Here is an 11,525-nt window from a genome sequence, read left to right as displayed (position 1 = left end):
GATCCTGAAGATACCTTGGGGCCAGTACAATCAATGGAGACTGGAGGAGGCATTTTCCCAGACAAACTGAGACCAATTTCTGACAAGGGCGGTTTCAGCTACGTTTTCTTGATGGTCGAAATCTTGTCCTTAATACTGTTATTCCAAATCTTCAATGAGCCAGGTTACATGTACAAACTGGGAAGAAAAAGGTTGAAGGTTTGATCTCACAGTTGTCCAGCCAGTCTCAGCAATAGATTTCTATCATAAAGCAATGCTCAATTTTGATGGCGCTTTGTTGCAATATAGTTATCTGAAAGCGTCTTTTGGCAGTGAAGAGTGGTCCCTTCCCTTGTTTGGCCCATACCAGAGAATATATCGGTACTTGTATGACTAGAGATTTAGCTAGTGGTGCTGATAGTTTTAACAATATCTGCAACATAGATGGAAGAAGGCCTAGATGTGAATGTGACCGCAATGAGAGGTTATTCTCTAATTGATGAGACTGATAAACATGGAAGCTGCCAACAATATATTTAGCTCTCTCACCACTAACATCATCAAATATAATTTTTATTAGGTCATCAAACTAATACACATTGGATATTAAAATTCCAAACCCTGGTCCATAAATAATTAAAATTGATAAAATTAATTAATTTTAAAGATAAAATTATCCCTTAACTTAATTAGTATTATATTAAGATTAATAAAATTTTATCTCATTTTCTTTTTAATTTAAAAAATTAATACTTTTTTTTAAATTAAAATTTAAAATATTATATTTTTTTCCCATTAGGTTTTCCTTTCTCTTATACTCTCTCTCTCTCTCTCCAACGTGGGTGCCCTTCAGCAACTTTCTTCCTCTTCTCTGTCGTCTTTGTCTTTGATTGGTTTTGTTTGTTCTAGTTCAGATGCCCACCCTTAAATTGGCAATATTATTATTTGTCGCCCCAAAATTTCAATCTCGGAGTGGAATCTGACTTAATTAGTACTTCAGTCTTGTAAAATTTTTTAGCAACGTCATTTCATTTGGACCCTCAAGTGAAAATCACAAAATTTAGAGACAAAAACAGTTGAACAGACCTTAGGCAGGGGCGAAATTTTCTAGCCATTACGCAATATTTTGTGGAGTAACCTCTCAGTCGAATCCTTTTCTCTGCAGTTAAACAATACAATCGGCAACACCACTGAACGAGCAAAACAGTCAAAACCCTTTTCGATGAGCGCCGGTAATGTCAAATAATCTTATCTTTTTTTTTTTCGTATTTATTTTTACATGTATTTGTTGTAGAGACTTTGATGAATCAGCAGAGAAGTAACAAATCAAGTTATAATTTTGATTTAATTGAGTAATCTGTAGATAAAAATGAGAATAAATGATGATTAAATCAAATTATATATATTTGGTTTGGCAGGAGGAGCCTTTGGTGGCAATAGAGGAGCCAGACCTGTTCCACCTGAAAAAGGAATCTTCCCTTTGGATCATTTGCATCAATGTGATTTGGTAATCTCTCTCTCTCTCTCTCTCTTTCTTTTTTTCCTCAGAGATGGAATTTTTCTGTGTATGTTGGGAATTTAAGTGACCTCAAATTAAAACTTGCAACATTGAATGATATTGATCATTATTCCTTCTTTCTTGAGGTTCACTTCTTAACTCTTTGGTGCATAAGTTAATTTTTGTACAGAAGGCTTGATAATAGTTGTGAATCATGTATTTTACTGAATTTTCTTGGCAGTAAAAAGACAGAAATTTGGCAAACTCCTTTCAGATTTTTTGAGGGTTATGGGTTTTTATCTCCGCATTTTAGTATGTACCTAGGAATTTTTACAATCTGCAATGTAAAACTTACAGTGATAAACTTCAGAATTTGGTCCATTTATTTTGTAAGTCCTGCATTGCATGTTGTAAGTTTCATGTCACAGGTTGTATGAATCTTTATCATGGTTATACCACTAGTAACATAGCCAAACATTACAAATGGATACTTGTAAGCTTGGTTTGTTAAATTAAGAAAAGTATATTTGTTTTGTTATATTATTTTCCCTTGCTTTTTTGTTTTTAGGAAAAGAAAGATTACCTTGGTTGTCTTAAATCTGCTGGTCACCAATCTGAGAAGTGTCGGCTCTTCTCGAAAAAGTATCTTGAATGTCGAATGGCAAAGTGAGTATTTCTTAACTTATATTCTGTTTTGCAACTGATTTTTTGTTTAATTAATATATTTTCTTTGGCTTATGACTTTTTAAAAGATATTGCTCCTAGTAGTAAAATAATATAGTGTTTTGATGGACAGGGTCATTAGGTTTTAATGATTATTGTAATTCATACCTCTAGTTTGGGATCTATATTTGATAAAGATAATATAGAACAATGTTTTCATTAATTGTCACTTGTTATGTTTGTGATGGTTGCTCTGAGTTTCAAACGTGAAATAAGGCAAGAAGTCGTCTTGTTCTCATCTGTCTTTGCTTAGCCCTACAGCTCAAAGAGAATGGCTTGATGAGTGGTGACATTTTATAGGTCGTTATGGGCACAAATTTATCTGTACTTTGCTTTTGCTATGCTTTTAAAGAGATTGCATTAGGGGTTTAGTACTCGCAACTTGAAAACACCATATAAATTCACAAGCATATTGCTTTGTTTGTTCCTGTTTTTGTCAGTTTTACATTGCTCATGTGTATATGGAGTGTTTTGAGTAGTACAAATTGTTTAAAAAGATGCTTCAATTTTTTTCTTTTGCATGATATTTGGTGCTACCAAATAATATATTATCACTTTAAATTTTGTCTAGATAACACTTTTGGTGGTGAAAAATCCAATATTGAGTTTATGGTCTCTGCTCAAAAAGTTTGAAAATTTTGTTCACTGCTTACCCTGATCTTCAACACTTATTTTTTTAATCTCTGCCTTGTGTTCATCTTGTTCAGAGTATTGCACATATGCCATTTAACAATATACATAGACTTATGAAGTACCACTTAGAACTAAAAGTTCAAATCAGTCTAAGTTGTTTGTTCAAATTGACTGGAAATGCTATGTTCTAGTGGGGAAGCCGGAATATAATTTTTGCTATGTTCTAGTGGGGAAGCGGGAATCAAGACTTCTTTTGGGTTCTTCAGAATTAGACAATGTTGCATGAAATCATATTTTTTTTGGTCTAATTTGCATCATAAGAATGATGCATTTGTGTTCCCAAAAGTTTCTTTAGACATAAAAGAGTTATTATGTACCAGTAACCTTCCGTGGTCTTCTGCAGAAACTTAATGGCGAAACAAGATTTGGCTGAACTTGGATTTAGAGAAGAACGTGAGCTGGAAATTTCTAGAAAAGAGAATGTATCAGAAAATTGAATTTTGTGGCTGAGCAGCAAAAGTGATAAGCTTTGTGGATGTTGATAAGACATTCTATTCAACTCTGGATGAGAAAGCACAGCAACTATGAATCTTTTACTGTTGTATTTCAACTGACAACTGAATATATCATCTGCTTTTATTGAAAATCTGAAAGCTGCACAAACATGTACGAAAATTTGTTTAGGGAAGAATATAGACCATGATTCATCAATGTGAGATCTTTAAACCATTAGGGAAAGTTTTTCCTGTTGAAATACATCATTAATTTGCATCAAACACTTGTCAAATAAACATTGCTCTTGTCCTCCAAAGTGATTTTTTCTTTGAAAAGTTGAGACTTTTTTTCGAACTTTAGTAGTCTTAATAACTTAGCTCTCTTCCATCTTTTGGTGTAATCAGATTTTCTAGTTTCAGCAGTAGCTGAGACTAATATTTTCTTTTCTAGAAGTTCTTTGTTGGACCTAGAATATTTGGAAAAAAGTTCAAATATGATTTTGACTTCAAGATCTGGTAACTGGACGTGCTCTGTACACGTTAAGAAAGAAGGAAGAAGACTCTGAAAAGGTTTAACACTACCAAGGATCTTGATCTTATTGATTTTATTTGCGTTGTTCCTATCAGGATTGTTAAAAAAATGATTCTAACTACTACTCCCTTTTGCTATTTTCAGGATGGTTCTCATGGTTTAACCTAAGGGCCATTTGATTTGTGTTATATAAAAATTATCGTAATAATTTATATTTTATTATTTATATTAATTTGTTTAGTTTGATGTGATAGGTAATATAAAAAATAATTTAATTATCACTTTCACTTTATGTATTAAAATATTACTAAAATAATCTTGATTTTATTATAATTTTATTTTTATTTATTAACCTTTTAGGATTAAAATATCTTTATTTTTAATTAATATAATAAATAATATAAAATATATTTTAAAATAATTATACTAAAAAATATTTAAATAAAATAATATTTTTTTATTATCTCAAATCAAATATAATCATTATTTATATTTATCAATTTTTACTAAATTTAATTAAATATAATAATTATTTATACTTAATAATATTTCAAATAATTTATCTTTAAAATAATATTTTATTTTTGATAATAAAATATTATTTAAACCCAACGCAAATAGATTGCTAAAGCCATGTGAGGGGTGTATGGATTTATAGGCTTGTAATCTCAGTTTTCTTTGTAATTTATTTATAATTGTTGAATACTTTTGACTTGGATGACATATAAGGATCTCTCTGAGGACCCGGAAATTTCATTACGTGGGCCCTTCAACTCCATTATTGTTTGTCAATCAATTCGTTAAAATTTAAAAAATATCATTAAATCTTAAGAAAAGAAAATAATGCAAAATATCAAAAAATTTAAAAGAAAAGGATAACAACACAAGTTTTTTTTTTTTTTTAATTTGAAGAGAGAAAAAACTCATTTAAATCTAATTTAGTTAAAAGTGTTTACAGCAGTCACAATCTATAAAAAAATATTTAGAATTGTATTATTGAAGAAACAATTAAACTTCAGACTATATAACTCTAAATCTAATTATAAAAATCATATTAAAGATTCATATTTTCTTTGTTTACTAATTAAAAAACAAGTTAGAATTTCATACCTTAAGATTTGAATGTTGGATATTAATTATTTGAAGAAAAAAACAAGTTATACTGATATAGTTAAAGTTCTTCAATTTAACAGAGTTTTCTGATTCGATATATTTTAAAAGTGCTCGATGATATATTTATCGTACTTTAATTGTATGAAAAATTGGGTGATTTGGTGTATCCATAATATTTTTTCTTATTTTGACTATAACTTGGGTACTTTGTCAAAACCTTATATGTTTTTTTTTATACGAAAATATATATCCAAAATTTTAATTCTCATTTTGAATACAATTTGGGTAATTTAAAAGGATAAAGAAAATAATTAAGTAATTAACTATAAGACACATCTATAAGTAATTTATATAAATTAGATTATCAGGATATACATACATCTATTCTACACCATTCAATTTAAAAATAAAGGCAATAAAAATATGCATAAAAACAATACATTCAAGGGAAAAATGAGGGTGGGCCTATCAAATGGAAGTTTGAAAACAACAAAACATTTCCTTTCTTTTTCCAATTTTGAGGGTAGGCCCAGTCCGCCGCCGCCGCCCATGAGCTTCCTATAATTGCCCGCGATAGGATATTTGAAATTGAGCCGGTCATTTTTAATACGGTCTATTATTTTGATGTGGTACAATATAATTAAATACTTAAATTAAAATTAAATTTTTAATATAAAATTTATTTTAAATTAAATTAAATAGTATTAAAATTTTTATAAACGTAATTTAATACAATTTAAATCGATATAAATATTTTAAAAAAATATCATATTAATAGAATTTATTATATATAAATTATAGAAATATTTAAAAACAATATTAATAACAGCTAAAATATTTATAAAATGTATATGGTTATATATTTATATAATAATAATTATTCGTATTATTTTTTTATTTTTATTTAAAATTTTTTTATTAAACAGTAAGAATATGACTTAATAAGTTAAATTACTAATTTGTTTTAAATGTCTTAGCATATAATTTTTATATAATTTGTAAACTAGACAAATGTTATGTTATATATTTTATTAATAGTTGGTTTGAGTAATTTGGTAAAAAAATTAAAATGGTAAAAAGACTTTAAAGAATAAAAATAATAGATAATTTTATATTAATTTAAGTTGAATTGGGTTAACTCAAATATTTAAAAATTGGGTTAAAATTAATAAATTTTGATATAATTTTAATTCAGATTAAAATAATATTGTAGATTTTTGATATATATTTTAAATTAATAAGATATAAATATAATCTGACAAAATGAAACAATCAGTTAGAACAAAAAACTGATTACCTTTCCTCTATTTACTCATGTTTATCCGTGACACCGAAAGCTGGCAAAGGAATTACATGTGGAGTCTTTTTCAGTAGCATGCAAAGATTTTTCTCGGTGCCTTTAATTTTCTGAGGTCCTACATGGAAAACCATTAATTGAATGGACCTCACCATTTTGATTGAGTGAAACTTGTGTACTCTACTTTCGTTTTCTTTCTTTCATGGCCACTCCATATATATCTAAGTCTTTGTCTTTCGTGGCTGTTTATGTACTGCATAGTTAAAAAATCACGGGGGCATTTACATGATTATATTTGAAGAATTTACTACTGTGCAAGGACAATAATTAGTTACAGAGAACTAGTGATTGCAACACCTATGTCTCATACGATGTCTTATGTTATCTATGTTACAGAATTCATGATCCTGGAAAGATATAAGCCATGAATTTTACTGAATCCTCCACAGTTTTTTCAGGGCAACTGGGTCCTGAAGAAGGGCATGTTTTCATATTAGGTTGATCACTGTCAATTGATTTTTTTCTCATCTTCATGTCTGATCCTTTTGTTTACAAGTCAGAATTCATCTTCAGGCCGGCCTACAGTAACAGTTGGATTGCCACGGGTTCGATTGCTATTGGAATGCTGAAATTTGGTTCAAATCTTTCAGTTTGCAAATTTCGAATAATGTTGAATTGTCATGCCATGCATTTATAACTTGATGAGACATTTGTTGATCAAGATTAAGACAGTAACCCACTAGTCAAACTAGAACTCTGGACCTCAAAAATTATGATTCTGTTCTAGATATTTATCAACAGTGTTCTAAAAATGTACAGTTATTTGAAATTATTTTATGATTTTTGTTACATTTTCTCATTGTTTAGAGTTGAAAGTTATGTTTTTAACAGGATTACATCTTTGTAACTGGAAGTATTGCGTAAGCCAGTCTCCTTTTCATTCTGACAATTCATTTAATTGATCCAGTAAAACTACTAGGAGACCAAAGAAGACTTGGTTAGCTTAGATTACAAACATTACTTATTAATTTGTTTCATTCCAGGCCTTGTGGATGCAACAAATTTAACAGCAATTTGCTCTAGCAATGGCTGTCAATCTTCTTTTGATCTCTTCCTTTCTTTTTCTGCAACAATTTTCGGCCATTGCTCAAACTAATGGTAACATAACTGTTGGAGGTTTTCTATCAGCAGCTGAAAATTCTTCTTCATGGATTTCTCCGTCTGGAGATTTTGCCTTCGGTTTTCGCCCTATTGAAAGCAGTGACGAGCTCTTCTTGCTCTCTATATGGTATGATAGGATACCATCCAAAACCATCGTTTGGTTTGCAAATAGAGAAAAGCCTGCACCAAAAGGATCCAGAGTAGAGCTAACTTCTGATAGCGGGCTGGTTCTGCGAAGCCCTCAAGGCGATGAATTATGGAAATCTGATCCCATTAGAGGTACTGTTGTTTCAGGTGTTATGAGTAATACAGGCAACTTTGAGCTTTACAGCAGCAGTTCAGATAAGGCATGGGACAGCTTCAGGAATCCTGCGGATACCATGTTGCCTTCACAGACATTGGAATCTGGGGAGCTGCTTTCTTCTAAACTGTCTGCGACTAATTTCTCCACGGGAAGGTTTCGAATGAGGATGAGACCAGAGGGGAATCTTGTGCTTAATACCATAAACCTGCCCACTGACAGTACCAACGATCCTTATTATGACACTGAAACTACTAATGCTAGTTCTTCTGGTGAAAGGGTGGTCTTCAATGAGTCCGGCTACTTCTACTTATTGCTTAGTAATGATCGAAGATACCCTCTAACCAGCAGATCAATCCACCCTTCAGCTAAGGACTTTTACTACAGAGCGACAATCAATTTTGATGGAGTCTTTACTCTGTATCAGCATCCTAAGAATTCCAGTAATGAAGGCTGGACGGCTCTTTGGTCCATTCCGGATAATATATGCAAGGCAAGCTTTACTGGAATTGGTAGCGGCACTTGTGGTTTTAACAGCTTTTGTAGACTAAACCCCGGAGACAATAGGCCCATCTGTGACTGCCCAAAAGGGTACTTTTTATCTGATGCGAAAAATAAGTATGGTGACTGCAAACCCAACTTCACGCAGAGCTGTGCAGATGACGAAGAGGGTTCTCCAGCAGATTTATATGATTTTGAAGAAGTCATAAACACTGACTGGCCAACATCTGATTATGCACTCTTGCAGCCTTTTACTGAACAACAGTGTAGAGAATCTTGCTTACAGGATTGTATGTGTGCTGTTGCTATTTTTCGAACCGGTGATATGTGTTGGAAGAAGAAGTTACCACTATCAAATGGGAGATTTGATAATACTCTTGATGGTAAGGCTCTTATCAAAATCACAAAAGGTAATCCTCCTTCCAGAGGTGATCCGGTTTTGCCGAGATCATTTATGAAGAATCAGAAGAACAAAGACAATATGATCATTGTGGGATCTGTACTTCTTGGTGGCTCAGTTTTTTTCAATGTTATACTGGTTACTGCTGTTTGTCTTTGCTTTTTCCTTGTTCATAAAAAGGTACATAGACAAATTCCTCACCATGATGAAGCTGTGGAAACAAATTTGCGTTGCTTTACTTACAAAGAGCTTGAAGAAGCTACAGATGGGTTCAAGGAAGAACTAGGAAAGGGATCTTTTGGCATCGTTTACAAAGGGCTCATTCAAATGAGTTATGTCACTCCGGTTGCTGTGAAGAAATTGAATTCTTTGGTGCCAGATACTGAGAAGGAATTCAAAACTGAAGTAAATGTTATTGGCCAAACTCATCACAAGAACCTGGTTCGCCTGATTGGATTTTGTGATGATGGGGTGCATCGTTTACTTGTATACGAGTTCTTGAGCAATGGCACTTTAGCAAGCTTCCTTTTCGGTGAATCAAAACCTAGATGGAGTCAGAGAACACAAATTGCTTTTGGGATTGCAAGAGGACTCTTGTACCTACATGAAGAATGTAGCACACAGATTATCCATTGTGATATAAAGCCTCAAAACATACTTCTTGATGACTACTACACTGCTCGAATCTCTGATTTTGGATTGGCAAAACTTCTGATGCTTGGCCAGAGCTATACACACACCAATATTAGAGGAACCAAAGGGTATGTTGCACCTGAGTGGTTTAGGAACTTGCCCATCACAGTGAAAGTGGATGTGTTCAGCTTTGGTGTGCTGCTTTTAGAGATCATTTGTTGTAGAAGGAATGTGAACATGGAAGTAAGTGGTGCTGAAGCATTGTTGACAGACTGGGTTTATGACTGTTATTGTGAAGAAAGATTGGATGATCTGGTGGAGTTTGACAAGGAGGCCTTAAATGACAAGAATAAGGTTGAAAGATTTGTGATGGTTGCCCTCTGGTGCATTCAAGAAGATCCATCTCTTCGGCCGACGATGAGGAAGGTCACCCAGATGCTTGAAGGAGTTGTTGAAGTACCAGTTCCTTCATGTCCATGCCCATTTACCATGACAAATTGATCAAAGTCCAGCATTGTTCTTTGCCTTTCCGTCCTTTATAATATTAATAATGTTTTGTCCTAGTTAGATGGTGAATATGCTAAGTTGTTAATGCTTTCAAGCGGTAAATAAGTGAGGTTTTCATTTTGTAAAATTATTATTGATGTAGGCGTGGCATAGTTTAATAGACGAATAGTTTTATGTGTTTAATTAATAGGGTGTTATTATATAATTAAATAATTAAAAATTAAAAAAATAATATTTAATTATATAATATTATATCTAAAATTATATATAAAAATTATATGTATAATTTTATCGTTAATCGAACGTTTATATGTGCGTACACCTTGCCTTTTAGTTTATTTGGGGGACCCAACTGCCTTTCATTTAAGTAGATATTATCACGTCCTTCGTCACGATGAATTCGTTTTTGTCAGGTCAATTCTACTCAGTCCTTCATTTGTTTTTAATCTAGTGGTCCAACTCCACCTTTTGGATGCTCTTTCTCTGTTTCTATTAAAGTGGTCCAATCACTTTGTAACACCCTTTTTTAAAATAAGAAAGAACAACTATTTCCCACGCAAATTATGCCAAAACAAATTGCCACGTCAAAATCCGGATTCGTTCAACTTTTTGGTCAACTTAACGTGTGTTTACCTAAATTTAAATTTAAATTATATTAATATATATTTTTGCTTATTTAATTTTTTTTTCTTCTTCTTTTAGTCTTCATTACTATCACTACTAGGGACTTCACCAACCCTCCTCCCTCACCACTCATAGTCAATATTAATCCCAATCAAAATGAAATTTAGATTGAAAAAAAAAAATCCTAATCCCAATCAAAATTTCTTTCTATGTCTATATTAATCTCAATCCGAATCAGAGTAAGATTGAGATTGAAGATCTCACTCCAATTAAAATGAAATTGAGATTAAAAGAAATTCTTCAATCCCAATCCTAATGGAAAAGGATAGACATTCTTATTCAATTTGAGTATTAACGACTTTCTCTTTTATGATCGTTCATGTCTGTTCATTGTGTATGATCTTTCGATATTTTTGAAGGATTGTACATCTTTTATCATAAACAATTCAATTTCTTCATATTCATTAACAATATGCGAATTAAAATCACTATTGTTATTTCACTGATATGAATGGTCTTGCATTTTTCTATATAAACACTAAGTGTCATGTTATGAATGATCACACAAATTGTATGTACGACCATAATTCGATTGAGATGTCTCTATCCTAATCGTTGAATGGATGTGTATGTCTTATGTATGATCATTCACTTGTACATAATCTTAACTTTTACGTCAATGCATGATCATTCTGATCCTTGGAATGATTGTAAATCACATATGGGGACAAGATTTAAAGACATTTTGATAATCTATAACAAATTTATTCCGTATCATTTCAATCCCAAAATATATCTAGCATACCTTAACATCATTTAAGATCAAAATAATCATCAATCAAACGTATTAAAACCCCAATAGAATCATTCTACAATAACCATGATATTCTATGCGAATTCATTCATATATATACCTACATATATCCCTAATTATGCAAAACCATTATCAAGTCAAAATATTTAAACCTAGCATGATTTTAAATCAATCAGATTGAAACTCCGTCCTTTACATAATCTGAACTCAATCTATAGAACATTTTTAATACTCCTTACCACCATTCCTTATCGACGATTTTGATGTCAAAATCTTTCTTTCAGTTTTTGGAAAAACCTTTGGATGGCTGAAGCT

General features: G+C 31.7%; 2 protein-coding genes across 2 annotated transcripts; both read left to right on the top strand.

Annotated features, from left to right (window-relative positions):
- Positions 1-796: 796 nt before the first annotated feature.
- On the top strand, positions 797-3,609 carry LOC123204378 (cytochrome c oxidase assembly protein COX19-like). The gene is made up of 4 exons (XM_044620983.1): positions 797-1,211; positions 1,398-1,486; positions 2,046-2,143; positions 3,237-3,609. Exons 1-4 carry the CDS (start codon positions 1,202-1,204, stop codon positions 3,328-3,330), a joined length of 291 nt encoding a protein of 96 aa, XP_044476918.1. The 5' UTR covers positions 797-1,201; the 3' UTR covers positions 3,331-3,609.
- Positions 3,610-7,145: 3,536 nt separating this feature from the next.
- Positions 7,146-9,955, top strand: LOC123208986 (G-type lectin S-receptor-like serine/threonine-protein kinase LECRK3). Its single transcript, XM_044626678.1, has one exon. The coding sequence runs from the start codon at positions 7,355-7,357 to the stop codon at positions 9,764-9,766; it is 2,412 nt and encodes an 803-aa protein (XP_044482613.1). The 5' UTR covers positions 7,146-7,354; the 3' UTR covers positions 9,767-9,955.
- The last annotated feature ends 1,570 nt before the right edge of the window (positions 9,956-11,525 follow it).

This window comes from Mangifera indica, chromosome 2 (genome assembly GCF_011075055.1).
Source record: "Mangifera indica cultivar Alphonso chromosome 2, CATAS_Mindica_2.1, whole genome shotgun sequence".
Lineage (NCBI taxonomy): Eukaryota > Viridiplantae > Streptophyta > Magnoliopsida > Sapindales > Anacardiaceae > Mangifera > Mangifera indica.
This window is presented reverse-complemented; position numbering and strand designations above follow the sequence as displayed.